General features: G+C 51.0%; 1 protein-coding gene and 1 pseudogene across 4 annotated transcripts in view; one reads left to right on the top strand and one right to left on the bottom strand.

Moving 5' to 3' along the window:
• The window catches only part of LOC140411866 (synapse-associated protein 1-like), a 56,301-nt gene that overhangs the window by 15,401 nt on the left and 12,976 nt on the right, over nucleotides 1-27,924 (bottom strand). For all 4 annotated transcript variants that reach the window (XR_011941092.1, XM_072500777.1, XM_072500779.1 and 1 more), the window contains exons 3-6: nucleotides 23,677-23,743; nucleotides 12,659-12,732; nucleotides 10,203-10,342; nucleotides 47-195 (exon numbers count right to left, since the gene is read on the bottom strand). Coding sequence is in view for 3 of the 4 variants with exons in the window: in XM_072500777.1 (XP_072356878.1) it covers nucleotides 47-195; nucleotides 10,203-10,342; nucleotides 12,659-12,732; nucleotides 23,677-23,743 (430 nt within the window). In the remaining variant the exon portion in view is untranslated. The remainder of the gene's footprint in view (nucleotides 1-46; nucleotides 196-10,202; nucleotides 10,343-12,658; nucleotides 12,733-23,676; nucleotides 23,744-27,924) is intronic.
• On the top strand, nucleotides 23,877-24,784 carry LOC140411907 (peroxiredoxin-1 pseudogene; annotated as a pseudogene).

Genomic DNA, 27,924 nt, shown 5'->3' with positions numbered 1-27,924 from the left:
GACACCTTTTGTTATTCTGACTGAAAAACAGAATAAAAGTGATCACCTGTAACTGTGATGCTTTTTCTCAGATGATGCTCCAATTCCTCTTTGGAGTTTTCAGCCTGCCGAACAGCTAGTGACGAGAGTTGTGCCGACTGTTTAATGAGAGATACTCGGTAGAAATAGTTTCTCCAGAACTGATCTTCTTTTACACTGCAAAGAAAGGTATAAAGTTTGTACAAGACATACTTCAAGCATAGATATGGGTATTATAATAATCTTTATTAGTGTCACAAGTAGGCTTACATTAACACTGCAATGAAGTTACTGTGAAAATCCCCTAATCTCCACACTCCAGCACCTGTTTGGGTACATTAAGGGAATTCAGAAATGTCCAATTCACCTAACAAGCACATCTTTCAGGACGTTAGTGAAATTTTAGAAGCTTCAAATGTACATCACAAGACAATACCAAGCTCCACAACCAGTAAGTGTGTCACACAAAACATGGAACATTCTGATTTTCCTTATGCTAACTAAGAAGGGGAGGAAGTGTGGAGCACAAACATGGACTGGATGTGCCAAAATGACCTACTTCTGTGCTTAGGTATTTTATGAATGAAGGGCTTAATTATGACTCAAATGCTTGCTCCATTATCAATAGTAACTTAGGCTGACATCCCCCACCCCCCCCACCCCACCCCACTCTCCCCCACCCACTCCATCCCTAGTCAAGCAATGTGGTAATTATAATGGAGGCCATTGTTATGCCAGTCTAACAAAGATCAGCTCACACAGCACAACTAACCTAAAATCATCCTAGTCCATAAGGCCAGTGCGCTTACTAACCAATCAAAGCACCTTTGAATGTTGCTGTCTCATGGATGTCAACATGACAGAACAGGCTGTGGGAATTTGGAATTATGAGAAGCCAATCTGTCTTTAGAAAAACCTTTTGCCAAAATTCATGAATATTTGATTTATACTGTGGATGAATAGGTACGGGGAAACCAAAATGCAGGGGCACGGGGAAAAAGGCAGGGGAATGGCACTAAGCCACAATGCTTGTTCGGAGTGACGATGCAGACACGATGGGCTAAATGGCCTCCTTTTGCTTGGTAACAAGTCTGTGAAGTGCTGCAGTTATAAAACATCTCCTTTGTGATGGATAGCGGTTTAGGATTGATGACGTAAAAGATGTTAACACACTGCATTGTTCAATAGTTGCAACTCTTTTTACCAATTACACTTCTTATTCTTTTCAAAGCAGGGCATTCAATTTATCTCTGACACACAGGTATATAATATAGTCTGCAAAATGAGACCTGACCTGGACTCATTATGACATGTTTACTGCATGAAAGATGCCATATAAATAATAATAATCTTTATTGTCACAAGTAGGCTTACATTAACACCGCAATGAAGTTACTGTGAAAAGCCACTCGTTACCACATTCCGGCACCTGTTCGGGTACATGGAGGGAAAATTCAGAATGGTCAAATTACCTAACAGCACGTCTTTCGGGGCTTGTGGGAGGAACCCGGAGGAAACCCACGTAGACAGGGGGAGAACGTGCAGACTTCACACAGACAGTGACCCAAGTCGGGAATCAAACCTGGGATCCTGGAGCTGTGAAGCAACAGTGCTAACCTCAATGCTACCGTGCTACCCACCATGCAAGTAGTTATTGTTGCTTGACTATTCGACATGCAGATACAAAAGCACATCAAATGACATTTTACAAACTATAACTTAGGAACCATTCAGTATGTGATATAATCATCTGCACTGCAATGAACTCATGAATCAATGGAAAAATTGACACGTGGATTTACACAGGCATGTTTGCTGCGCGATTATCTGCTACTGTGCAAAAATATTTCTATCACCACTCACTGGAAACATCGACAGCCAACCTCCTCAACAATATAATAGAGATCAATAAAGTTGGACAACAAATATGGGACTCAATAAGCCTTAAATAGAGTATTTATTTTCTTTTGCTGTAAGAGGAGGGCTTTCAGGAGGGTCTAAAAGAATGGGGGAACAGCTTAAGGAGGAAACATCACAACATGGAGCATAAGTGGCTGAGAGCACATTACGAACAGTGAAGGAGAGGTGGGGTAAAATTTCACAAGGGAATTGCAGAGTTGATAAGGTTACAGAGATAGGATGGGGAAGGCCACGAGGCAGTGGCTAGGGGGAGGTGGAGTGCAGAGATAGAATCAACAGCAAGGGCACAGGCCAAAGATAAAATTATGTAATGTAAGATTACGTTGGTGATTCATTAATCTTTATTTTTGCTAAAACTATATACTTGATAAAAGTAATTGTTGGTTAAACTATCAAATTAATCCACCTTGTCACCCTGATAAAACAGATTAATTGGTCAGTCTGCAATGATTTTGTATATACAATTGTACAAAAGCAACAAATTGAATGGACAGCAACAACTTGCATTTATATAGCACCTTTTATATTGTAAAATGTCTCAATGCATAGGAGCATTATCAAAGAGAATTTGACACCCAGCCACATTGAAAGACGTTTGAACAGATGACCAAAAGCTTGGTCAAAAAGTATGCTTTATGACTTCCGGGTGCGGCGATGACCAGCTGAGTCGCACGTTTCGGCAGCTCCCTGTGAAACGGACTTTTGGGCTCTTGATAGGAGCCCCAACGGCAATTTAAACGGCTAAAAACACCGTGCGGTAAACCAGGAGGGTGTTCCCCCTGGACACGGATGGAAAAAGGAGAGGAAAGTGGCCGGATTGCAGCGGATCCTTTGGAACAACGGCAAGGAAGGCAAGCAAAAACCAAGATGGCGTCGGAAGGTGGCAGTTTCATATGGGGCCCTGAACAACAAGAGTTCTTGAAATGCTGCGTGGAGGAGATAAAAAAGGAAATGAAGAAAGAGTTGTTGGCCCCGATACTACAGGCGATCGAAGGGCTAAAGGAGGAACAAAAGACCCAGGAGCAGGAGCTTCGGGTCGTGAAGGCGAAAGCAGCCGAGAATGAGAACGATATACAGGGCCTGGTGGTGAAGTCGGAGATACAGGAGGCACACCAGAAACGATGTGTGGAGAGGTTGGAGGCACTGGAAAACAACGCAAGGAGGAACAACCTGAGGATTCTTGGCCTTCCTGAAGGTGTGGAGGGGGCGGACGTCGGGGCATATGTGAGCACGATGCTGCATTCGTTAATGGGAGCGGAGGCCCCGACGGGTCCGTTGGAGGTGGAGGGAGCGTACCGAGTTATGGTGCGAGGATCGAGAGCAGGAGAAACTCCCAGAGCCATAGTGGTGAGATTCCTCCGTTTTAAGGATAGAGAAATGGTCCTTAGATGGGCGAAGAAAACTCGGTGCAGTAAATGGGAGAACGCGGTGATCCGCGTTTATCAAGACTGGAGTGCGGAGGTGGCGAGAAGGAGGGCGAGCTTTAATCGGGCCAAGGCGGTACTTCACAAAAGGAAGATAAAATTTGGAATGCTGCAACCGGCAAGACTGTGGGTCACATATCAAGGGAGGCACCACTACTTTGAGACGGCGGATGAAGCGTGGACTTTTATTGTAGAAGAAAAACTGGAATGAGTGGAGTATGAAAAAGAACGTTTGGACAAAGTGGTGGGGCGAATGGGGGGGGCGAAGAGGGGTTTTATGTTCTAATCCTGCGGTATGGTAACTTTTCTTTCTCCCACAGGTGGTGATGGGGGGAGGTGGGGAGGGAGAGGAGATGGGGCGTTGGCCATGGGAGGCGGGGCCGAGGGAGAGGCGCGGGCTTGGTTCCCGCGCTATGATAATTATGGCGGGAATAGAGAAGCAGGAAGGAGGGGGCGTCGCACGGTGCGAGCCGTGGTCACGGGGGGAAGCCGAGGTCAGCCAGAGTTTGCTGACTTCTGGGAGCAACATGGGGGGAGTAATTACGCGAGCGGGGGGTCTAGCGGGGGGGGTGGGAGGGGGGAATTACTGGGTTGCTGCTGCTGGGGAAAGGGGGGAGTGGGTACGGGAGAGGATGGGCGGGGGGGGCACCGCCTGGGGGTGATACAGCTGCGTGGGAACTGGGTGAGAAGCTGGAAAAAGATGATGGCTAACCGGCAAGGGGGGGGGGGGTGGGAAGCCCCCCAACTCGGCTGATCACGTGGAACGTGAGAGGGCTCAACGGGCCGATAAAGAGGGCACGAGTACTCGCACACCTTAAGAAACTTAAAGCAGATGTGGTTATGTTACAGGAAACGCACCTGAAACTGATAGACCAGGTTAGGCTGCGTAAAGGATGGGTGGGGCAGGTGTTCCATTCGGGGCTGGATGCGAAAAACAGGGGGGTGGCTATATTAGTGGGGAAGCGGGTAATGTTCGAGGCAAAGACTATAGTGGTGGATAACGGGGGCAGATACGTGATGGTGAGTGGCAAATTACAGGGAGAGATGGTGGTTTTGGTAAACGTGTATGTCCCGAACTGGGATGATGCCAACTTTATGAGGCGAATGCTAGGACGCATCCCGGACCTAGAGACGGGAAAGCTGATAATGGGGGGAGACTTTAACACGGTGTTGGAACCAAGGCTGGATAGGTCGAAGTCCAGGACTGGTAGGAGGCCGGCAGCAGCCAAGGTGCTTAAGGATTTTATGGAGCAGATGGGAGGTGTGGACCCGTGGAGATTCAGTAGACCTAGGAGTGAGGAGTTCTCGTTTTTCTCCTATGTCCATAAAGTCTATTCGCGCATAGACTTTTTTGTGTTGGGTAGGGCATTGATCCCGAAGGTGAGGGGAACGGAATATACGGCTATAGCCATTTCGGATCATGCCCCACACTGGGTAGACTTGGAGATAGGGGAGGAAACAGGAGGGCGCCCACCCTGGAGAATGGACATGGGACTAATGGCGGATGAGGGGGTGTGCCTAAGGGTGAGGGGATGTATTGAAAAGTACTTGGAACTCAATGACAATGGGGAGGTTCAGGTGGGAGTGGTCTGGGAGGCGTTGAAGGCGGTGGTTAGGGGGGAGCTGATATCAATAAGGGCACATAAAGGGAAGCAGGAGAGTAAGGAACGGGAGCGGTTGCTGCAAGAACTTTTGAGGGTGGACAGACAATATGCGGAAGCACCGGAGGAGGGACTGTACAGGGAAAGGCAAAGGCTGCATGTGGAATTTGACTTGCTGACTACAGGCACTGCAGAGGCACAATGGAGGAAGGCGCAGGGTGTACAGTATGAATATGGGGAGAAGGCGAGCAGATTGCTGGCACACCAATTGAGGAAAAGGGGAGCAGCGAGGGAAATAGGGGGAGTGAGGGATGAGGAAGGAGAGATGGAGCGGGGGGCGGAGAGAGTGAATGAAGTGTTCAAGACATTTTATAAAAAATTGTATGAAGCTCAACCCCCGGATGGGAGGGAGAGAATGATGGATTTTTTGGATCGGCTGGAAATTCCCAAGGTGGAAGAGCAGGAAAGGGTGGGACTGGGAGCACAGATTACGGTAGAAGAAGTGGTGAAAGGAATTAGGAACATGCAGACGGGAAAGGCCCCGGGACCGGACGGATTCCCAGTTGAATTTTACAGAAAGTATTTGGACTTGCTCGCCCCGGAACTGACGAGGACCTTTAACGAGGCAAAGGAAAGGGGACAACTGCCCCCGACTATGTCTGAAGCAACGATATCGCTTCTCTTAAAGAAGGAAAAGGATCCGCTACAATGCGGGTCCTACAGACCAATTTCCCTCCTAAATGTGGATGCCAAGGTCCTGGCCAAGGTAATGGCAATGAGAATAGAGGAATGTGTCCCGGGGGTGGTTCACGAGGACCAAACTGGGTTTGTGAAGGGGAGACAGCTGAACACGAATATACGGAGGCTGTTAGGGGTAATGATGATGGCCCCACCAGAGGGTGAAACGGAGATAGTAGTGGCGATGGATGCCGAGAAAGCATTTGATAGAGTGGAATGGGATTATCTGTGGGAGGTGTTGAGGAGATTTGGTTTTGGAGAGGGGTATGTTAGATGGGTGCAGCTGTTGTATAGGGCCCCAGTGGCGAGTGTGGTCACGAATGGACGGGGATCGGCATATTTTCGGCTCCATAGAGGGACAAGGCAGGGATGTCCTCTGTCCCCATTACTGTTTGCACTGGCGATTGAGCCCCTGGCGATAGCGCTGAGAGGTTCCAAGAGATGGAGGGGAATACTTAGGGGAGGAGAAGAACACCGGGTATCTTTATATGCGGATGATCTGCTACTATATGTGGCGGATCCGGCGGAGGGGATGCCAGAAATAATGCGGATACTTGGGGAGTTTGGGGATTTTTCAGGGTATAAATTGAACATGGGGAAGAGTGAGCTGTTTGTGGTGCATCCAGGGGAGCAGAGTAGAGAAATAGAAGACCTACCGTTGAGGAAGGTAACAAGAGACTTTCGTTACCTGGGGATCCAGATAGCTAAGAATTGGGGCACATTGCACAGGCTAAATTTAACGCGGTTGGTGGAACAGATGGAGGAAGATTTCAAGAGATGGGATATGGTAGCACTGTCAATGGCAGGGAGGGTGCAGGCGGTTAAGATGGTGGTCCTCCCGAGATTCCTCTTTGTGTTTCAGTGCCGCCCGGTGGTGATCACGAAGGCTTTTTTATTTTTAAAAGGATAGAAAAGAGCATCATGGGTTTTGTTTGGGCCGGGAAGACTCCGAGAGTGAGGAAGGGATTCTTACAGCGTAGTAGGGATAGGGGGGGGCTGGCATTACCGAGCCTAAGTGAGTATTATTGGGCCGCTAATATTTCAATGGTGAGTAAGTGGATGGGAGAGGAGGAGGGAGCGGCGTGGAAGAGATTAGAGAGGGCGTCCTGTAGGGGGACCAGCCTGCAGGCTATGGTGACAGCCCCATTGCCGTTCTCACCGAGGAACTACACCACGAGCCCGGTGGTGGTAGCTACACTGAAGATTTGGGGACAGTGGAGACGACATAGGGGAAAGACCGGAGCATTGGGGGGGGTCCCCGATAAGAAACAACCATAGGTTTGCCCCGGGGGGAATGGATGGGGGATATGGAATGTGGCAAAGAGCAGGAATAACGCAACTGAAAGATCTATTTGTGGACGGGAAGTTCGCAAGTCTGGGAGCGCTGACCGAGAAATATGGGTTGCCCCAAGGGAATGCATTCAGGTACATGCAATTGAGGGCTTTTGCGAGGCAACAGGTGAGGGAATTCCCGCAGCTTCCGACACAAGAGGTGCAGGACAGAGTCATCTCAAAGAAATGGGTGGGGGATGGTAAGGTGTCGGATATATATAGGGAAATGAGGGACGAAGGGGAGACTATGGTGGACGAACTAAAAGGGAAATGGGAAGACGAGCTAGGGGAGGAGATCGAGGAGGGGCTGTGGGCAGATGCCCTAAACAGGGTAAACTCGTCGTCCTCGTGTGCCAGGCTAAGCCTGATTCAGTTTAAGGTATTACACAGGGCACATATGACTGGAACACGGCTCAGTAAATTTTTTGGGGTGGAGGATAGGTGTGCGAGGTGCTCGAGAAGCCCAGCGAATCATACCCATATGTTTTGGTCATGCCCGGCACTACAGGGGTTTTGGGTGGGGGTGACAAAGGCGCTTTCAAAAGTAGTAGGAGTCCGGGTCGAACCAAGCTGGGGGTTGGCTATATTTGGGATTGCACAAGAGCCGGGAGTGCAGGAGGCGAGAGAGGCCGATGTTTTGGCCTTTGCGTCCCTAGTAGCCCGGCGCAGGATATTGCTAATGTGGAAAGAAGCCAAGCCCCCGGGGGTGGAGACCTGGATAAATGATATGGCGGGGTTCATAAAGCTAGAGCGGATTAAGTTCGTCCTAAGGGGGTCGGCTCAAGGGTTCACCAGGCGGTGGCAACCGTTCGTCGAATATCTTGCGGAAAGATAGATGGGGGAAAAAAGAAGGCAGCAGCAGCAGCCCAGGACTTGGGGGGGGTGGGTGGGATGGGGGGTGGGGGTATAGCCTGTGACAAGGCAGTTGCCAATTAGGGCTAGTTTTCATTTTTGTTATTTAATATTTATTTATTTGTTGTTTTTTGTTTATATAAAAAAGGTCATTATTATCTGTATTGTTATAATGTTGTGTAAAGGATGCACAATGTACTGTGTTGGTTGACCAAAAATTTTCAATAAAATATTTATTAAAAAAAAAGTATGCTTTATGGAACATCTTAAATTGGAGAGCGAGGTAGTGAGGAAGAAATTTCAGAAGTTGGTGCCTGGACAGTTGAAGGTACATCAGCTACCGAGGCTCTAAATTAAAGTATTACAGCTCCTCTCCTCTCAAGCAAACCTCTCCATTTTCTTTAAAGACTTCATTGGCTGTAAAGCATTTTGGAAACTGTCCTGAGGTTATCAAAAGGTGCTATATAGGGAGGTGTCTCTTTCGGGGGGGGGGGGGGGGGGGTCTCCAAGGGTGCTTTTGAATGTCATATGGGGGGGTTAATATATGCGGGAGAAACCCAATGTATAAGAAGTTTATTATTTTTGATTGTGGTGTTTGTGTTTTTTCTTCTTTTTGTTATGGGGGTGGGTTTGTTTGTTAAAAAATTTGTTGGAAAAATTTGAATAAACATTTTTTTTAAAAAGGTGCTATATACATGCAAATCATTAATGCTTTAAATATTTCTTTTATAGTCTTTTCTGCATTGATATATGAACTAATAATACCTATGGTATTGTACGTAGTAAGTCAGGAGACACATTGTATGCAACACAATAAAAAAACAATGTACTAATGGATTCAACTTTGAGTTTGTCAACTTGAGATTATGACCTTTCTTTTCCATCTTAAACTCTTTTTTAAAACATATCCCACACATGTACTGCCTCAATGCGAACCCCACCCCTCCCACACCAGACCATCTGCCTTTTGTTCTTAAAGTTGCTACTTTTTGTTGCAGTTTCTACAGCTCTAACTCAAGCATTGTCAAACATGGGGGCGCGACCCGCGGGTGGGTGTCGGGAGGGTCACGGAGCCGGCTGTTGTGGCGCTCCCGATCGCGCAAATCTGTGCGCAACAGCCGCAGTAGACGGCTTTTAATAATGCCGGCTGCGAGCGGCCTTCAAAATGGCCACAAACATATGAAAAAATTTTGGCCGCACTGCGCATGCGTGCCCGATCATCGGTGCGCATGCACAAAGCTATGCGCATGTGCACTGATGATCAGTGTTGCATGCGCAATGCGGCCATATTTTTTTTTAAAAGCCTTTCTTTTTCAAGTTCGGGGGGCCAAAGGGAGCATTGGGGCCAAAGGGACCCGAAACCATTTTCTCAATTTTTGTCAGCAACAAACAAGGTAAGAGAAAACGGTGGGACGCAAAGGTCGGCCGGTGTGGGCCGCAAAGGTCGGCCGGCATGGGTCGCGAAGATCGGCCGGCGTGGGTCGCGAAGGTCAGCCGGCGGGGGTCGCGAAGGTCAGCCGGCGTGGGTCGCGAAGGTTGGCCAGGTTGGGTCCCGAAGGTTGGCCAGTTGGTAAAAATGGGTCCCCAGAAAAAAAGTTAGAAAAACACTGCTCTAATGCATTTTCCCCCTCTTCGGTTCTGAAAAGAATCAAAGGACTCGAAAGGTTAACTCTGTTTCTCCCCTTACAGATGCTGCTAGAGCAGATGAATTTTTCCAGCATCTCGGTTCTTGTTTCAGATTCCAGCATCTGTAGTTGTTTGCATTTATTTATTTTAGTATAAATTTAGAGTAGCCAATTATTTTTCTTTTCCAATTAAGGGGCAATTTAGCATGGCCAATCCACCTAACCAGCACATCTTTGGGTTGTAGGGGTGAAACCCACGCAGAATGGGGAGAATGTGCAAACTCCACACGGACAGTGACCCAGGGCTGGGTTTCTAACCCGGGGCCTCAGCAGCACAGTCCCAGTGCTAACCACTGCGCCACATGCCGGCCCTGTTGTTTGCATTTATAAAACAATGTATTATTGTGTTGCTAGCATTTGCAATGTTTAAGGCTACAAGATTTCATTGATGTAAATCAGTACAATTTACTATCATTGCTGCTGGGAAAAAGTGAACTCCTTTCTCCAAGGTAAAAACAAATGGAGCATAAAATTACTTACTTTAAATTTTTAAATATTTATCTGATGGCAGATCATCCAGCCTTGTACCAAGATAATTTACAACCTAAAGTGACCTATCTGTACAAATATTCATTGGGAAAGATGTTTCTGCGTAAATGGAAAGAAAATACTGATTTTTGTGTTGGACTTACAGTTTTGGCACTAGTTCAAAACGCATTTTGCTCAGCAGCTCATCTTCTTGAAGCATCACAATGGCAACAGGTGCTATAGCGTCAAAATCAAAATTAAACTGTACACCAGCAGGAGGATCCCGAATAAAGTTTCGTCGTTCCTAGAAAAACAGATTCTTACAGGTCTGGATTTTATTTGATTAAATTCAATACTTAGCTCCTCGCCACATAGAAATGCTTAGAATCCAAGTGACTGGATAATACTGGAATATTACCGTTGAAATACAAAAAGATTATAGCCTTTCTCCCACCCCAGAAATGCACATTGCGTATCCACACAAACTACATAACCTACAAGTGTAAAGTTTAATAGTGTATAGCTTTATTTACCCATATATTCTTCACATCTCTTCCAGTTTTCCACTGAAGTTAGTTGAATGAAAATTGACTTTGGTGATAAAGTTATTTTAAAGTTATTATATAGAGTAGCCCAACTGAACATCTGGTCAACTATTAAATATATTCACTATGTCAAAGGCAAAAACACTGAATGCTACCTTTAGAATGAGAGTGTAATGTTCTATGTTTAAGGCCTGAGTGAATCTGAAGCAACACAATGTCTAATCTCTCTGGTCTGCTAAAGACAAAACAATTGCACAAACTTCAAAAATGTCATTAGCTTTTTTTTTTGCAACTCAGCATGCAAGAACATGCTGAAAGTTCAAGATCAAATGAGCGGAAACGATACATTTTTAAAAACATAAACAATAGCCCAGGCTTTCTAATTGTGATGCCAGCAGTAACACAGTGCCAACCAAAGTGAAAGTGCTACTTAATGGCATTAAAACAGGAAAACCTAAACTAATATCAGTGCTGCAGCCAGAAAAATTAACTACACTGAAGGTGAGACAGTTATGTGTTTATTTCTCCAGAATACTGATTTATACAATGATTGTGTTATACATTTTGCTTAGACACCATTTCCAGGAGCATGCATTAATACTGACAAAACTGTAGTAGTTGCACTGCAGTGGTATATGCCTTAGATTGATTGTTTTGTTGGAGAGGTCTTCTGAAGGATGCTGGTCACTCGGAATAAGGAGCTACTCTACATTGTCTAGGATTGTGTTTCTTAAGGTGGTTGAGCAGGTAAGGGTTGTGCTCAAACCTGAGCACAAGTCACAAGGTGATATTGCAACTGTATAAAGCACTGGTTGCATGATCATTTGCAGTGCACCATTCTCTATTCTTTCATAGGATGTGGATGTCGCTGGCAAGACCAGTCGTATCTAACTGCCCTTGAACTGAGTGGTTTTCTAGGCCATTGCAGAGGGCAGTTAAGAGTCATCAAAATTACTGTGTGTCTGGAGTCACATGTAGGGCCAGATCCGGTATGGAGGGCAGATTTCCTCCACCGAAGAACGTTAGCGAGCCAGGTGGGTTTCTAAAACAATCGATGATAGTTTCATGGTCACCATTACTGAGACTAGTTTTCAATTCCAAATTTATTAATTGAATGTAAATCCCAGCAGCTGCAATATGAACCCCTGCCCCCAGAGCATTAGCTTGAGCCTCTGGCTAAATAGTACCACTATATCAACATCTCTCTTGAGCACTGTGCAGTACTCAGCCTCACATTCAGCAAAAAATATTATAGCCCTTCAAATAGGGAAGTTTGGGACAACAACAAACATTTAAATGATGAGGACTTTTTTTTAGAAATAAAACTATTCACACACTGTGCTTAGAATTTTGGAATTGTGAATTAGGGTAAACTGGTTTCATTTGATGGTTAACAGACATATGGAAAGAAATATCAGTATAAAAGCCTGAAGCAGATAGTATATGTGGGGTCAAGATACCTTTTGGAAATAGAGGGATAAGCTGAGGGTGCGGAAACATTGAGAGCAACAAAAAGGAGGCAGAGGGCCAAATGGAATTTTGCTGTTTGCAGGGTTTCCTGTCCTATTCCTCGGTGTGTCAGCCTTTTGGCTCCTTCTGCTCTTGAAGGTGCTGTAGTGCTTACAATGAGGATTCAACTCTTTAAATGCATTTTTAAAAATGTATTCCTTACCGTGTGTCAGTGGGTGGCCAAGCATTTATTGCCCAACCCTGATTGCCCTTGAACCGACTGGCTTGCTCGGCCATTTCAGAGGGCAGCTAAGAGTCAATCACATTGCAGTGGTTCTGGAGACATATCCAGGCCAGACCAGGGAAGGACAGCAGATTTCCTTCCCACAGATAGGTTTTAACAACAATTGATGGCAGTTGTCATGGTCATGAATAGTCAGGGACTAGCTTTCATTTCCAGATTTTATTAATTGAATATTAAATTCCACCAGCTGCCATGGTGGGATTTGAACATGTGTCCCCGAGCCTGAACTTCATGACAAATAGTCCAGTGGCCTCTACATCACCATCTCATAACAAGTCAACTTGGGGGAAAGAGATCAAAGTGACCTTAGGACGCAACTTACTTCAGAGAGAGAGAGAATTTGGTGCCTTACAGTCTCCTCATCATTATGGCCGGCCCATGGTGGAAGTGCTGAATCTGGAAATAAAACCAATATGGCAATTAAGAAGCAGTTTCCTTGCTTTTATTTTTTTTAAATAAATTTAGAGTATCCAATTCATTTTTACAAAAAAGGGGCAATTTAGTGTGGCCAATCCACTACCCTGCATATCTCTGGGCTGTGGGGTCGAAACCCACGCAAACACGGGGAGAATGTTCAAACTCCACACGGACAGTGACCCAGAGCCGGGATCGAACCTGGGACCTCGGTGCAGTGAGGCTGCAATGTTACTCACTGCGCCATGGTGCTGCCCTTTTTTTCTTGCTTTTTTCAACCGCTAAATGAGATATGCTAGGAGAATGGTGTTTAACTCTCATCTTTGTATTAAGTATCTTGGTGATCTGATTTAGAATTTAACTGAGGCAGCACTGCTAGAATCAACCTTTTAATTGCCTTAAGCTGCATACAATTCAAAAAGACAATCCAGCAAAAAGAAATGAACAAAGGGCTATATTTACATAGTCCGTTCATGACGTCTCAAAGAATTTCACAGCCAATGGTGTAAGTTTCTGAAGTGTAGTCACAACTCCAATACAGGGAAATGTAGCAGCTGATTTGTGTACAGTATGGTTCCACAAACAATGAGATAAATGAGCTGTTCAAACCTCCGCTCTGAGGCTTGAACCTATGACCCTCAAACACAGAGGCAAAGGTGCTACCATTCACACCTAAGTAGCATTGGGGTTTAAGGGCTGAATTGGAGTTGAATCTGAATTGTAGTTTGGACATTCCTATACTATACTGAGGAAGTGTTTTGCAGCAAGGATTGCAAGTTGAGTAGCTACAATTAGTCTTGGCTTTCTTTACTACAGCAGAATAGGAACCAGGAATCCTACTCCCAACTGCCAACTTGTGAACCTCTCCCAGGTCAGAATGAACACCTGTGTCAATGAGAACAGAATTGGGGTAATCTACGAGCTCCATGTGGTCAAATGGCCGATCACCACTCAGACATTCAGACATAAATCTTAATCCAGTAACAATCACCACATTCAGAAAAGGAGAAAATGTGAAAATCTTATTTAATAAAAAAGCACAAGGCCCTGATTAAAATGACTGGCAATTGAACCAAATTAATTTTGCACTATGCAAATACATTTTATCACATCAAAAGATAATCATTTCACATTTAATTTATGGCCCACTTTTAAAGGAATGTAAAAACAAAGTGGTTAGCACTGCTGCCTCATGGTGCCGAGGACCCTGAGTCACTGTCCATATGGAGTTTGCACATTCTCCCCGTGTTCTTTGTGAGTCTCACTCACACAACCCAAAAAGATATACAGGATAGGTTGACTGGCCACGCTAAATTGCCCATTAATTGGAAAAAAAAGAATTGGGTATTCTAAAAATTTATTTTTAAAAATGTAAAACAAGGAACATCTTTCATAAGCTTCTCACAACTTCCTCCTCTTCGATGGCTCAATCAATGCAACATTGAGCAAGGAGTTCAACAGCAACAACTTGATTTAAATAGCCCCTTTAATGCAATCGCAGAATCTTTACAGTGGGAACATCTGGCTTCACAGCATTGTAAAACAAAACATTATACTAAGCCACACAAGGGGCGTCATTCTCCGACCCCCCGCCGGGTCGGAGAATGGCCGTTGGCCGCCGTGAATCCCGCCCCCGCCGAAGTCTCCGAAGGGAGAAAAGTCGGCGGGGCGTTAATGGCGCCGCTGCCGCGGAGAATGTCACGGGTCTGCGCAAGGCAGCCGATTTTCGGCCTGCCGATATTCTCCCTTCCGGATGGGCCGAAGTCCCGTCGACGTGATGACCGTTCACGTCGACGTGAATCAAACCTCCTTTTCATCGGCGTGACCCGGTGCTCCAGGTTCACGCCGACCAGCGTGGAGGTGAGTGACGGCCTGGGGGGTTGGCTCTGGGCAGGAAATGGTGTGGCCGCAGACTGATTGCGTGAGGAGAGGTGTGTCTCGGCTTGTGTGTGTGTGTGTGCGGCGGGGGGGGGGGGGGGGGTGGTGGTTAGAGTAGGCTGGGCTCCGGGGGAGTGCCGGGAGGGGGTCCGTGCTGGGGTGGAGGTTGGTGGGGGGGGGGGTCCGTGCCGGGGTGGAGGTTGGGGGTTGGGGGGTCTGTGCTGGGGTGGAGGTTGGGGGTTGGGGAGGGGGTCCGTGCTGGGGTGGAGGTTGGGGAGGGGGTCTGTGCTGGGGTGGAGGTTGGGGGGGGGGGGGGTCCGTGCTGGGGTGGAGGTTGGGGGTTGGGGAGGGGGTCCGTGCCGGGGTGGAGGTTGGGGGGGGGGTCCGTGCTGGGGTGGAGGTTGGGGGTTGGGGGGGGGGTCCGTGCTGGGGTGGAGGTTGGGGGTTGGGGGGGGGATCCGTGCTGGGGTGGAGGTTAGGGAGGGGGTCCGTGCTGGGGTGGAGGTTGGGGGTTGGGGAGGGGGTCCGTGCCGGGGTGGAGGTTGGGGGGGGGGGTCCGTGCTGGGGTGGAGGTTGGGGGTTGGGGAGGGGGTCCGTGCCGGGGTGGAGGTTGGGGGGGGGGGTCCGTGCTGGGGTGGAGGTTGGGGGTTGGGGAGGGGGTCCGTGCTGGGGTGGAGGTTGGGGGGGGGGGTCCGTGCTGGGGTGGAGGTTGGGGGTTGGGGAGGGGGTCCGTGCCGGGGTGGAGGTTGGGGGGGGGGGGGGTCCGTGCTGGGGTGGAGGTTGGGGGTTGGGGGGGGTCCGTGCTGGGGTGGAGGTTGGGGAGGGGGTCCGTGCTGGGGTGGAGGTTGGGGGTTGGGGAGGGGGTCCGTGCCGGGGTGGAGGTTGGGGGGGGGTCCGTGCTGGGGTGGAGGTTGGGGGTTGGGGGGTCTGTGCTGGGGTGGAGGTTGGGGGTTGGGGAGGGGGTCCGTGCTGGGGTGGAGGTTGGGGAGGGGGTCCGTGCTGGGGTGGAGGTTGGGGGGGGGGGGGTCCGTGCTGGGGTGGAGGTTGGGGGTTGGGGAGGGGGTCCGTGCCGGGGTGGAGGTTGGGGGGGGGGGTCCGTGCTGGGGTGGAGGTTGGGGGTTGGGGGGGGGGTCCGTGCTGGGGTGGAGGTTGGGGGTTGGGGGGGGGATCCGTGCTGGGGTGGAGGTTGGGGAGGGGGTCCGTGCTGGGGTGGAGGTTGGGGGTTGGGGAGGGGGTCCGTGCCGGGGTGGAGGTTGGGGGGGGGGGGGTCCGTGCTGGGGTGGAGGTTGGGGGTTGGGGAGGGGGTCCGTGCCGGGGTGGAGGTTGGGGGGGGGGGGTCCGTGCTGGGGTGGAGGTTGGGGGTTGGGGAGGGGGTCCGTGCTGGGGTGGAGGTTGGGGGGGGGGGTCCGTGCTGGGGTGGAGGTTGGGGGTTGGGGAGGGGGTCCGTGCCGGGGTGGAGGTTGGGGGGGGGGGGGTCCGTGCTGGGGTGGAGGTTGGGGGTTGGGGGGGGTCCGTGCTGGGGTGGAGGTTGGGGAGGGGGTCCGTGCTGGGGTGGAGGTTGGGGGTTGGGGAGGGGGTCCGTGCCGGGGTGGAGGTTGGGGGGGGGTCCGTGCTGGGGTGGAGGTTGGGGAGGGGGTCCGTGCTGGGGTGGAGGTTGGGGAGGGGGTCTGTGCTGGGGTGGAGGTTGGGGGGGGGTCCGTGCTGGGGTGGAGGTTGGGGGTTGGGGAGGGGGTCCGTGCCGGGGTGGAGGTTGGGGGAGGGGGGTCCGTGCTGGGGTGGAGATTGGGGGGGGGGTCCGTGCTGGGGTGGAGGTTGGGGAGGGGATCCGTGCTGGGGTGGAGGTTGGGGGTTGGGGAGGGGGTCCGTGCGGGGTGGAGGTTGGGGGGGGGGGTCCGTGCTGGGGTGGAGGTTGGGGGTTGGGGGGGGTCCGTGCTGGGGTGGAGGTTGGGGAGGAGGTCCGTGCCGGGGTGGAGGTTGGGGGGGGGGGGGGGTCCGTGCCGGGGTGGAGGTTGGGGGTTGGGGGTCCGTGCCAGGGTGGGTGATGGGAGGGCAAATGAGTTGGTCCACCTGGCCAGGTGCCAGCCTCCAACAGTTGGACCCATGCGGTCCATGCCACCTGGCTGGGGGGAGGAGGGGATATGGGCAATGATGACATGTCGTCGTTCCCCTCCCCCCCACCAGGCCGTCATGTTTTCAGACCATCCAGCGATGTTGGCCGCCGTGGTGGCAGCCGCTCATGTCTATGTTGCCCTGGATGAGGAGGAGGAGGAGGAGGAGGAGCGTGCCAGAGAGGCGGCGCAGGCTGCCGCAGAGGGGCAGGCGGCAGCCGCCCAGGCTGGAGGGACACCTGACCGACAGGACGAGGAGGGGGAGGAGGACGTCGCGGCCCCACGGCAACGGAGGCACCCGAGGGCGCCCCGTGTGTACCGGCCCCGGCAGTCATACCAGGACCTCACGGACCGGGAATGCAGGAGGAGACTCCGGATGAGCCGGGAAACCGTGGCACACATCTGCCACCTGCTGGCACACCTGTCACCGCGTGGCACTGGCGGGGGACACCCTCTCCCCGTGTCCGTCAAGGTTACGGTGGCCCTGAACTTTTATGCAACGGGGTCATTCCAGGCACCGAGTGGGGACCTGTCCGGCATATCGCAGACATCGGTGCATCGGTGCATCCGGGCAGTGACAGATGCCCTTTATGCCATGGCGCACCGCTACATCCGCTTCCCCGTGGACCGGGCCAGCCAAGATGCCCGGGCCGTGGGCTTCTCTGCCGTTGCCGGGTTCCCCATGGTCCAGGGCGCGATCGATGGGATGCACGTCGCCGTGCGGCCACCTGCAGAGAACAGGGCCGTGTTCACTAATAGGAAGGGGACCTATTCAATGGACGTACAGGTGGTCTGCGACCACCGCATGATGATCCTGCACGTCTGCGCCCGTCACCCAGGCAGTGTACACGACTCATTCGTGTTGTCGCGGTCATCCATCCCCGGCATGTACGAGGGGCGCCATCCCCGGCTGAGGGGCTGGTTGCTGGGCGACAGGGGCTACCCATTGCGATCGTGGCTGATGACGCCTATACGGAGGCCACGCAATGAGGCGGAGAACCGCTACAATGATGCCCATGTAGCGACAAGGGGAGTGATCGAGAGGTGCTTTGGCGTGCTGAAGATGCGTTTCAGGTGCCTGGGCCTCTCTGGGAGCGCCCTCCAGTATCGGTCAGATAGGGTCGGCCGCATCATTGTGGTGTGCTGCGTCCTGCACAACATAGCCCAGCAGAGGGGCGATGTGCCGCAGGCAGAGGAGGGCGGAGTGGAGGAGCAGCAGGAAGAGGCCCAGTCCTCCCCAGATGAGGGGGATGGGGGCAATGGTCAGGGCAGACGGGGTAGACACAGGCGGGTGGCTGTCCACCGTTACCGGCTGGCCCAGCGGGCACGGGACAGACTGATAGACGCCCGCTTCACTGACTAGATGGGTGTGGGAATCGGGTAGTATGGCCACAGACCGCACACCATGACAACAGCCGACCACCCACACCCCCCACCCATCCACCCACCCAGCACCCTCACCCCCCTCCCCAACCCCACACATCCCACCCGCATGCACACCACCACCCCCCCAATTGCCGATCCACCGGCGGCACAACGGGCCGGGCTCACCCAGTTGCGGGTGGACGCGTGTCTATCGCAGGCCATGGAGGATGATGACAACCCGCCTCCGATGAGCTCCTGGCTCTACATCGTTGGACTATGTCTGACCCATGGCCACAGTACCACCATCCACCCGGACCATCCCTGCATGCGGCTGTGACACTGCAGCGCACGGTCCCGTCCTCTGCCCGGGGGATGTTGATGGCGGCCCAGGGGGAAGGGGGCAGACTCACCTGGGGCTGAGGTAAGACCACCCGTCACACACACACTTGCGCTCAACGTACATGACACGCCCGCACACTTTGGACAGAGCACAAAGGCAGCTTCGGTAGGTGTAACATTGACTTTAATAACCAAAGGAGTTCATGCACGTGCCCTAGCCCCTAAAACTCATCTGTGCCCTGCACCCGTGCCAACTTACTCAGTGTCTAATTGTTTGGCCTTACGGGCCCTTTGACTACGTCTACGTGGTTTCCCCAGACGGTACAGCAGAACTGGAGGTGGACTCCTGTGATTCCTGCCCTCTGACACTGGATCCCTTTGGCGGCCGTTTCCTGGGGCGTCCTGGCCTAGATGGGCCAGGCTGCGGCCCGGGCGAATGGGATGGCGAGCTGCCAGCCTGTCCTGCCCGTTGCCCACCCGATGCACCTGGGACGGAAGGGGGGGGGGGGGGGGGGGGGGGAGTCCGAGGTGTCGCGGTGTACCGGGACCTCCCCTACAGAGGGAGCCGGGACGGACCACACCACCTCCTCCTCCCTCGGGGTGCCCGATGGCCCCCAGGCCTCTACATGGGTGGGGGATGCGAACGGACTGGCCATCCGACGCGCCCCCGACATCTGGCGCTGCCAGTCCGGGAGGCCCGTGCTGGTATCGACAGGGGTCTGCAGGTTTGCAGCCATGGAGCCCAGGGGGTTGTCGAACCCTGTCTGTGACAGTGCGACGCCGGCTCGCACATGGCCACTGGCGCCGATGCCCTCAGCGATGGCCTGCTGAGACTGGGCCATGGCCTGCAGAGAGTGGGCCATGGCCTGCAGAGACTGGGCCATGGCCTGCAGAGACTGGGCTATGGCCTGCTGAGACTGGGCTATGGCCTGCTGAGACTGGGCTATGGCCTGCTGAGACTGGGCCATGGCCTGCTGAGACTGGGCTATGGCGTTGAGCGCCTCTGCCATCTGGCGCTGGCACTGGCTCATGGCCTCCTGTGAGAGGGCAGCCATTTCCTGGGCCACAGACACCGCCTGCACGGAAGGCCCCAGGCCTCGCAAACCGTTCCCCATGTCTGACACCGTCGCACCCATTGCCTCCACCGCGGACGCCACCCGTGCGGTGTCAGCCTGGGTGGCACGCATGACCGGGACCACTCCCAGCTCCTGGACGCGGGTGGACTCCTCCACCTGCGACCGCAGCCGCCGCAAGCCACCCGTCACCCTATTCGCTCGTCTCCGTGTCGGTGGTTGCATCGGATCTATGTGTGGGTGTGGTAACTGCAGGAACCCGGGATCCATCTGGGCGGCAGATGTTCGCTTGGCCTGGGCTGCCCTCCGACCGCCCGGTCCCTCTGCTGCTCCTACCTCCACCTGCTGTACCGGGACGGCTGTGTTGTGCGCACCAGTGAGTGTACCAGACGCCTCATCACTAAAGTGCCCAACCGTGGTGAGTGTTTCTGCGATGGTGGAGGGTGTTGGTGACAGCAGTGGCGTTGTGTCGTGCTCTTCGTCCCACTCTGAGTCCATGGCACTTTGGGGTGGGGGTTCGTCTCCACCCATCCACTCTGAGTCACTGTCCGGTATTTCGTCTTCCCGGGTAGGGGTGTCCTGGGTAGTGCTGTCCCGGGGAGTGCTGTCCCGGGTAGGGGTGTCCTGGGTAGTGGTGTCCCGGGTAGGGGTGTCCTGGGTAGGGGTGTCCCGGGTAGGGGTGTCCTGGATAGTGGTGTCCTGGGTAGTGGTGTCCTGGCTCGGATGTGACGGGGGCCTGTGGCTGCCCCCCTCATCGCTGGGTGGTCGCTCCCGCACGTGACGGGGGTGTCGTCTCCCTGTTGCTCCAGGTCTCTCCGTCTCCCGTGGTGTGCAAGGGGCATCCTGCGGGCGTCGCATGCTGGAGGGTCCGGGTCTCTCCGTCTCCCGTGGTCTCCGAGGGGCATCCTGCGGGCGTCGCATGCTGGAGGGTCCGGGTCTCTCCGTCTCCCGTGGTGTGCGAGGGGCATCCTGCGGGCGTCGCATGCTGGAGGGTCCGGGTCTCTCCGTCTCCTGTGGTCTCCGAGGGGCATCCTGCGGGCGGTGTGCATCTGCGGGGATGGGTGCCTGGAAGTTTGGTCCTGCGATACACAATGAAGCATGCATGGTTAGACATCAGGCAGTGATCAGGTGATACGGGGGAGGGGAATATAGGGGAGGGGGGATATGGGGACGGGCTGTTGGTGGCTCACTTGCTCGTGGGGCCCCGACCTCTGCATCAGCAACCTCCCGGTCCTCAGGTCCGCCAGCCAGTTCCAGGGCCCTTTCCTCGTGTACGGTCAGTGGCCTCTCATCAGCGGGCCCTCCAGTCCTCACATGCTCCCTATTGTTGTGTGCGCGCTTCTCCTGGGGGGGGGGGGGGGGGTGGTGGCAGGGGTAAAAGGCAACAGTGTCAGGCAGGTATATGAATGCACGCCATCGGTTGCGCGTGCATTGCAGAGGTTAAGGTTAGGGCTGGATTCACTTGGGGATATGGGGGAGGGGGGGTATGGGGGAGGGGGATATGGGGGAGGGGGGGATATGGGGAGGGGGGGATATGGGGGAGGGGGGATATGGGGAGGGGGGATATGGGGGAGGGGGGATATGGGGAGGGGGGATATGGGGGAGGGGGGATATGGGGGAGGGGGGGTATGGGGAGGGGGGATATGGCGGAGGGGGGATATGGGGGAGGGGGGATATGGGGGAGGGGGGATATGGGGGAGGGGGGATATGAGGGAGGGGGGATATGGGGGAGGGGGGATATGGGGGAGGGGGGGATATGGGGGAGGGGGGTATGGGGGAGGGGGGATATGGGGGAGGGGGGATATGGGGAGGGGGAGATATGGGGGATATGGGGGAGGGGGGATATGGGGGATATGGGGAGGGGGGGATATGGGGGAGGCTCACCCTGCCTGCTCTGACGAGGTCGTTCACCTTCTTGTGGCACTGGGTGCCTGTCCGTGTTGTTAGGGCCACAGCGGTGACGGCCTCTGCCACTTCCCTCCACAGACGCCGGCTGTGGCGTGGGGCAACTCTGCAGCCGTGCCCGGGATACAGGGCGTCCCTCCTCTGCTCCACCGCGTCCAGGAGCGCCTCCACATCGCGTGACTCGAACCTCGGGGCTGAGCGACGGCCAGCCATCCAGTCGGGTGTTGCGGTCGGGTGTTGCGGTCGGGTGGGGGGGAGCTGCGCGGCCTTATGAGCCGTCACGCCGTGCAGCGCGTATGACGCTGCACGGCGTGAACCACTGCGCAGGCGCGGATCCTGTCACGTCGCTGCTAGCCCATTTCGGGCCGGAGACTATCGGCCCATTTTTATGACGTGACGCAAGTGGGATTTGCGCCGTTTTTTGCGCCGATCGGCGGACTTTCCGCCGATAACGGAGAATTTCGCCCAAGATATCAGGTCAGATGACCAAAAGCTTGGTCAAAAAGGTTGGATTTATGGGGTATCTTAAATAAGGAAAGTGAGGCAGAGAAGCAGAGGTGTAAGGAGGTAATTCCAGAACTTGGTGTCCAGGCAACTGAAGGCGCAACCAATAATGGCGGAGCTACTGAAATTCAGAATGCATTGGAGGCCAGAACTACAGCAGGGTAGATATCTTGGAGGGTCATGGGTCTGGGGGAGATTGCACAGGTAAGGAAGGGTGAGGCCATGAAAACATGGGTGATAATTGTCGCTTTGCCAAGAGCCAATGTAGATCATTAAGCACAGGGATGATAAGGAATGGGATTTGCTGCAAGTTAAATTTTGGATCACCTAAAGCCTACTGAGGGTAGAATTGCGAGAACAGCAAAGCGTACATTGAAATAGTCGAGCCTAGAGGTAACAAAGGCATGTGTGAGGGTTTCAGCGGTGGATGATGGGGCAAAATTGAGCCATTTTATGGAGATGGAAACAGGCGATAGTGATGCCACAAATAGGAGGCCGGAAGCTCATCTTGGGATCAGATGTGACACCAAGGTTGTGAACAGACTTGCTTAATCTGAGACTGTTTCCACGGTAGTTAGGAAACAAAGTTAGGAGCGGGCCCCGAAAACAGTAGCTTCAGTCATCCCAATTTTTCATTGGAGAAAAATTCTGCTTATCCAGATGTCGAATATGGAATCTAATTGATTGGCAACAGTGGAGGAGTTTAGAGAAGTAGAGCTGGGTGTCGTCAGCATATATGTGAAATTGGGAGGTCAAGTTTCCTGCTTGGATTGCTATCTAGAAATGCGTGAAGAAAATCTGCAGGTACAAATCCAAGAGAGAATTGGCAGAGAGTAAAGTTGCATTTGAAATAATCCACAAAATTCAATTTCGAACCATTAATGAAGAATGGCCAATTTTCCAAGGTTATCATAGTAAAGATATCATAGAATTTACAGTGAAGGAGGCCATTCGGTCCATCGAGTCTGCACCAGCCCTTGGAAAGAGCACTCTACCCAAGCCCACATCTCCACCTATTCCCGTAACCTCAACTAACCTTTTTTGTACACTAAGGGCAATTTAGCATAGCCAATCCACCTAACCTGCACATCGTTGGACTGTGGGAGGAAACCGGAGCACCCGGAGGAAACCCACGCGGACACGGGGAAAACGTGCAGACCGTCCGCACAGACAGTGACCCAAGCCGGGAATCGAACCTGGGGCCCTGGAGCTGTGAAGCAACTATGCTAACCACTGTGTTATCGTGCTGTCCTTGAAGAAGGTACCAAGTGAATGAAGAGCAGGAGAGATCCTTTACTGTCCTGGCCAACACTGCACAAAGTGGCTGTCACTGTTTGCCTACGTAACACTCGTGTCCACACTTTTAAAAGTACATCAATTGTTTGTTGAGCACTTTGGTACATTCTGTAAAAAGTACTCTTCAAGTTCTTTCTTTGTGATACTGCAATACCGTCACAGTCTTTTTGTTAAGTAGTACCTGTCGCTAAGGTTTAAACCATAGCTTGCAACGCTATCCATTGAGGTCTATGGAGGGTTTGCTTTATGTGAAATTAGGGAGAGACAGATTAAAGAACTCCTAAAAGAAAATGAGGTTTACAACAGTGGGAGCAGATGGCACAAATTGTAAGAGGAGATGGTGGACCACTTCACTGATTTTTAAAGTACAATAAATACAGAACAAGTATAGAGAGTCATTGGATGGTATTTCAATAATATTTATACACAAATATGGGCCATTTATTGAAATATAGTACCTGACTTCTTCAATTTCTTTTCTTTTACAAATTTTTCTTGTTCCTTTTTGAAATTTCCAATAATTGTCTATAAGTTACAAAAGATGAAAAGTATTAAGCTGATTAAAAATCACTTTTATTCTATTGCAACAAATGCATTGATGGGCTTAAAACATACCAATAAAATGCAAAAACAAAAAGGCATTGGTTGGTAATATTGATTATTTAGATGTCCTTAAATAAGCTGATTTTAGAGCATTATCTGAAGGAGCACAGACCGTGGAATTGTTGCGAGATAGTAACTGTTCAAGATGGCACCTGGAGCTAAAATTGGTCGCCCTGTGCCTGACTTCACCGCCAAGGCACTCATGCCAAGTGGAGAATTCCAAGACCTGACTCTGTCCAGTTACAAAGGAAAGTATGTTGTATTTTTCTTCTACCCCTGGATTTCACCTTTGTCTGCCCAACGGAGATTATTGCATTCAGTGACCGAGCTGCAGAGTTTCGCAAGACCAACTGTGAAGTAATCGGTGCCTCCACGGATTCTCACTTCAGCCATTTGGCCTGGACCAAGGTTCCTCGTAAACAGGGTGGCATTGGTCACATGGAAATCCCACTGGTTGCTGACATGAACCATTCAATTGCCAAAGAGTATGACGTTCTCAAGGAAGATGAAGGAATTGTTTACAGAGGACTCTATTATTGATGATAAAGGAATTCTGCGGCAGATTACAATCAATGACCTTCCAGTTGGCCGATCGGTGGATGAGACGCTAAGGCTGGTGCAGGCCTTTCAATTCACTGACAAACATGGAGAAGTTTGCCCTGCTGGGTGGAAGCCAGGCCAGGACACCATCAAACCTAATTTGAAAGACAGCAAAACGTTCTTTGATAAACAGCATTAGATGTTTGGCCCAATTCCTCCTAGTGCGGAGGATTAAATGAGTGAAGATGTTGTATTTTTGTTATGCCGGCACTTCGTGAAGACCTATTGTAGATTGCTGCACACTAGGATGTTTTTGGCAGTATTTCTTCTTTGCATCTGTGCTCCCAGTGCAAGGTCCCGTGATGCTCTTGTAAATTTTTTTTTTTTCTGTGCCAGAATAAAACAATTGAAAGAGAAAAAAAAAGAAAAGAAAAGCTGATTTTAAACTTCCCATCCAGTGGAAACAATGTTTGGGAGGGTTAAAATCGCCACATCCACATACTAGGCCAAATACCGTTCGGGTACCTTGAAGTTGGCTGAGGCTTCTGTTGCAGGCAGATGGGACCTGATTTAAACCTGCAAGTTGCGGCCCAATTATGCCATTGGCACATAGGTGGATGTTAAATGTAGCATTTGGGAAGTCTGCACCAGGGCAACCCTTGACAGCCAAACCATAGCCGGGGTTGTGGATTGGGTAAAGAGGCTACAGCAAATTCAAACTAGGACTATTTAAATGATGCTTGGGAGTTAAAATGATTCAGAACAAATACTACAACCCCAGCCGGGGTTTTCCTCCTCATGCACCCTCCTTGCCCATTCCCAGTTGAAATCAACCTCAATAGCTCAATAGGTAAAAGCACTGAGTGATGAGTGCTAAAGCCCACAGGCAGGGCAGACCCAAGATCAAACTCTCGTTCAAAGTGAGTTAGCCAATTTCAATCAAGGGAACAGTGACAACAACATCACTTGAAACTAAAGCATCAGACCAGTATTTCCTTCCTTAATGCTTCCAGCAACCCTGATGGAAAATGCTTATGTGAATAGGGTTGGGCCCAGCTAAAATGAGCCCAAAAATATTTTTCCCAATTAAGGGGCAATTTAGCGTGGCCACTCCACCTACCCTGCACACCTTTAGGTTCATAGAATCATAGAATTTACTGTGCAGAAGGAGGCCATTCGGCCCATCGAGTCTGCACCGGACCTTGGAAAGAGCACCTCACTGAAGCCCACACCTCCACCCTATCTCCGTCACCCACTAACCCCACCTAACCTTTTTGGACACTAAGGGCAATTTATCATGGCCAATCCACCTAACCGGGCACATCTTTGGACTGTGGGAGGAAACCAAGAGCACCTGGAGGAAACCCATCTCGATATGGGGAGAACGTGTAGACTCCGCACCGACAGTGACCCAAGCCAGGGATCAAACTAGGGACCCTGGAGCTGTGAAGCAACTGTGCTAACAACTGTGTTACCTTACTGCCCTTGTGGGGGTGAGACCCACGCAGACACAAAGAGAATGTACAATCTCCACACGGACAGTGAACCAGTTCCGGGATCGAACACGGGTCCTTGGCGCGTGCGGCAGCCGTGCTAACCACTGCGCCACCGTGCTGCTCTACAGAGCATTTTCAACACTAACAACGCTTAAGAGCTTCACTGTGCAATGGCAAGTCTGATGTTTATAGGTTGAATCAACTAAACCTTGAAATGTTCAATGGATGAAGCGAAGGGTAATGGATAAGGAGGGCCTGGCTTCCATCATCAGGTCTTTAATTATATATTGATTGCAAAATATTGCTAGCTCTAGGTAAATATGAAATAAATATTAAGATAATTTTTCTTCTGAAGCAGAGGCACTGAGACAATAGGGCATTTACTGTGCCAATTGTGGGGTACATGCAGGATTTAAAATGTACTGACATCTGGGGACTATGGGATAACAGTTATCACTGCATGAGTAGCAGGAGAATCAAAAATTTCAATTATACAGTAATTAAAAACCAGCCATTTTACTTCCAATTATCCTAATATGTTTACTACATAGAGACATATTAAATTGGAATAAGTGTCCTCCTAATAGTTACGCAGTAACTAAGTGCATCAAGTCTTGCAGCACTTCCTCAAAAATTGCAGAAGATCTCTGGCACAAGTTAATTTATTGGAATTAAGTCACAACAACAGTCAGGACTCTACAATTGTCCTTAGTGATTTAATGATGGAGAAGGAAACAAACCAACTCGGATTAAGATTCCTCTTATGATTATTTTCCAGCAAGCTCTGCTAGACGAGCTAACCAGGTAGATTGTTACAGGTGTAGACCTTTCTGAAGTAGAAAATGCATTTACAATTTAACTAGTCTGTTCTTGCTCATAGAATCATAGAATTTACAGTGCAGAAGGAGGCCATTTGGCCCATCGAGTCTGCACCAGCCTTACAAAGAGCACCCTACTGAAGCCCACGTATCTACCCTATCCCCGTAACCCCCACTTAACATTTTTTGGACACTAAGGGTAATTTAGCCTGGCCAATCCACCTAACCTGCACATCTTTGGATTGTGGGAGGAAACCGGAGCACCCAGAGGAAACCCACGCAGACACGGGGAGAACATGCTGACTCCGCACAAACAATGACCCAGCCGGGAATCGAACCTGGGACCCTAGAGCTGTGAAGCAACTGTGCTAACCACTATGAAACCATGCTGCCCTAGATGTGCAGTCTGACCTGCTGGAAAATCTTTGAGGGCACATTAGACAGGCAGAGTAATGGGTTCACCTTAGATACTCTGCCCGAATAGGGTTTCTCACACATTTAAGTGATACATACTGAAACTCAGACGAAGAATTTCATAAAATTTACAGCGTAGGAGGCCATTCGGCCCATCGAATCTGCACTGGCCCTTGGAAAGAGCACTCTACCTAAACCCACGCAACCACCCGATCCCCATAACTACTCCTAACTTTTCTGACACTAAGGGGCAATTTAGTATGGCCAATCCACCTAACTTGCGCTTCTTTGGACTGTGGGAGGAAACTGGAGTACCTGGAGGAAACCCACAGAGACAAGGGAAGAAAATGCAAACCCCACATAGTCAGCCGAGGCCAGAATTGAACCCGGGTTCCTGGAGCTGTGAGGCAGCAGTGCTAACAACTGTGCCTCCGTGCTGCCTCAATTTAAAGGCACTGAAAGTTTAAGTGTTACTCTTTTTATTCCTCATGTCTAAACTTTTGGTTTGCAGGTCTCCTCTCCTGATACTGAATAAGCTGTTTCTAGTATTGTTGTGCTTCACAAAAAAATTGTAATGCCCATGTATATATGAACATATGAATTAGGAGCAGCAGTAAGCCATTTGGCCTCTTAAGCCTGCCCATTTAGTAAGATAATTGCTGACCTGATAGGGGCCTCACCTCTACTTTTCTATCCACCCCCACACCTCCACTGCTAATCAATAATCTGACAGGTTTGTTTTGATGTCACTAGCTTTCGGAGCGCTGCTCCTTCCTCAGGTGAATGAAGAGGTATGTTCCAGAAACATATATATAGACAAATTCAAAGATGCCAA

Source organism: Scyliorhinus torazame, chromosome 1 (genome assembly GCF_047496885.1).
Source record: "Scyliorhinus torazame isolate Kashiwa2021f chromosome 1, sScyTor2.1, whole genome shotgun sequence".
NCBI classification, from domain to species: Eukaryota; Metazoa; Chordata; class Chondrichthyes; order Carcharhiniformes; family Scyliorhinidae; genus Scyliorhinus; species Scyliorhinus torazame.
The sequence above is the reverse complement of the archived record's forward strand: the minus strand, read 5'-3'. Positions and strand labels throughout refer to the sequence as shown.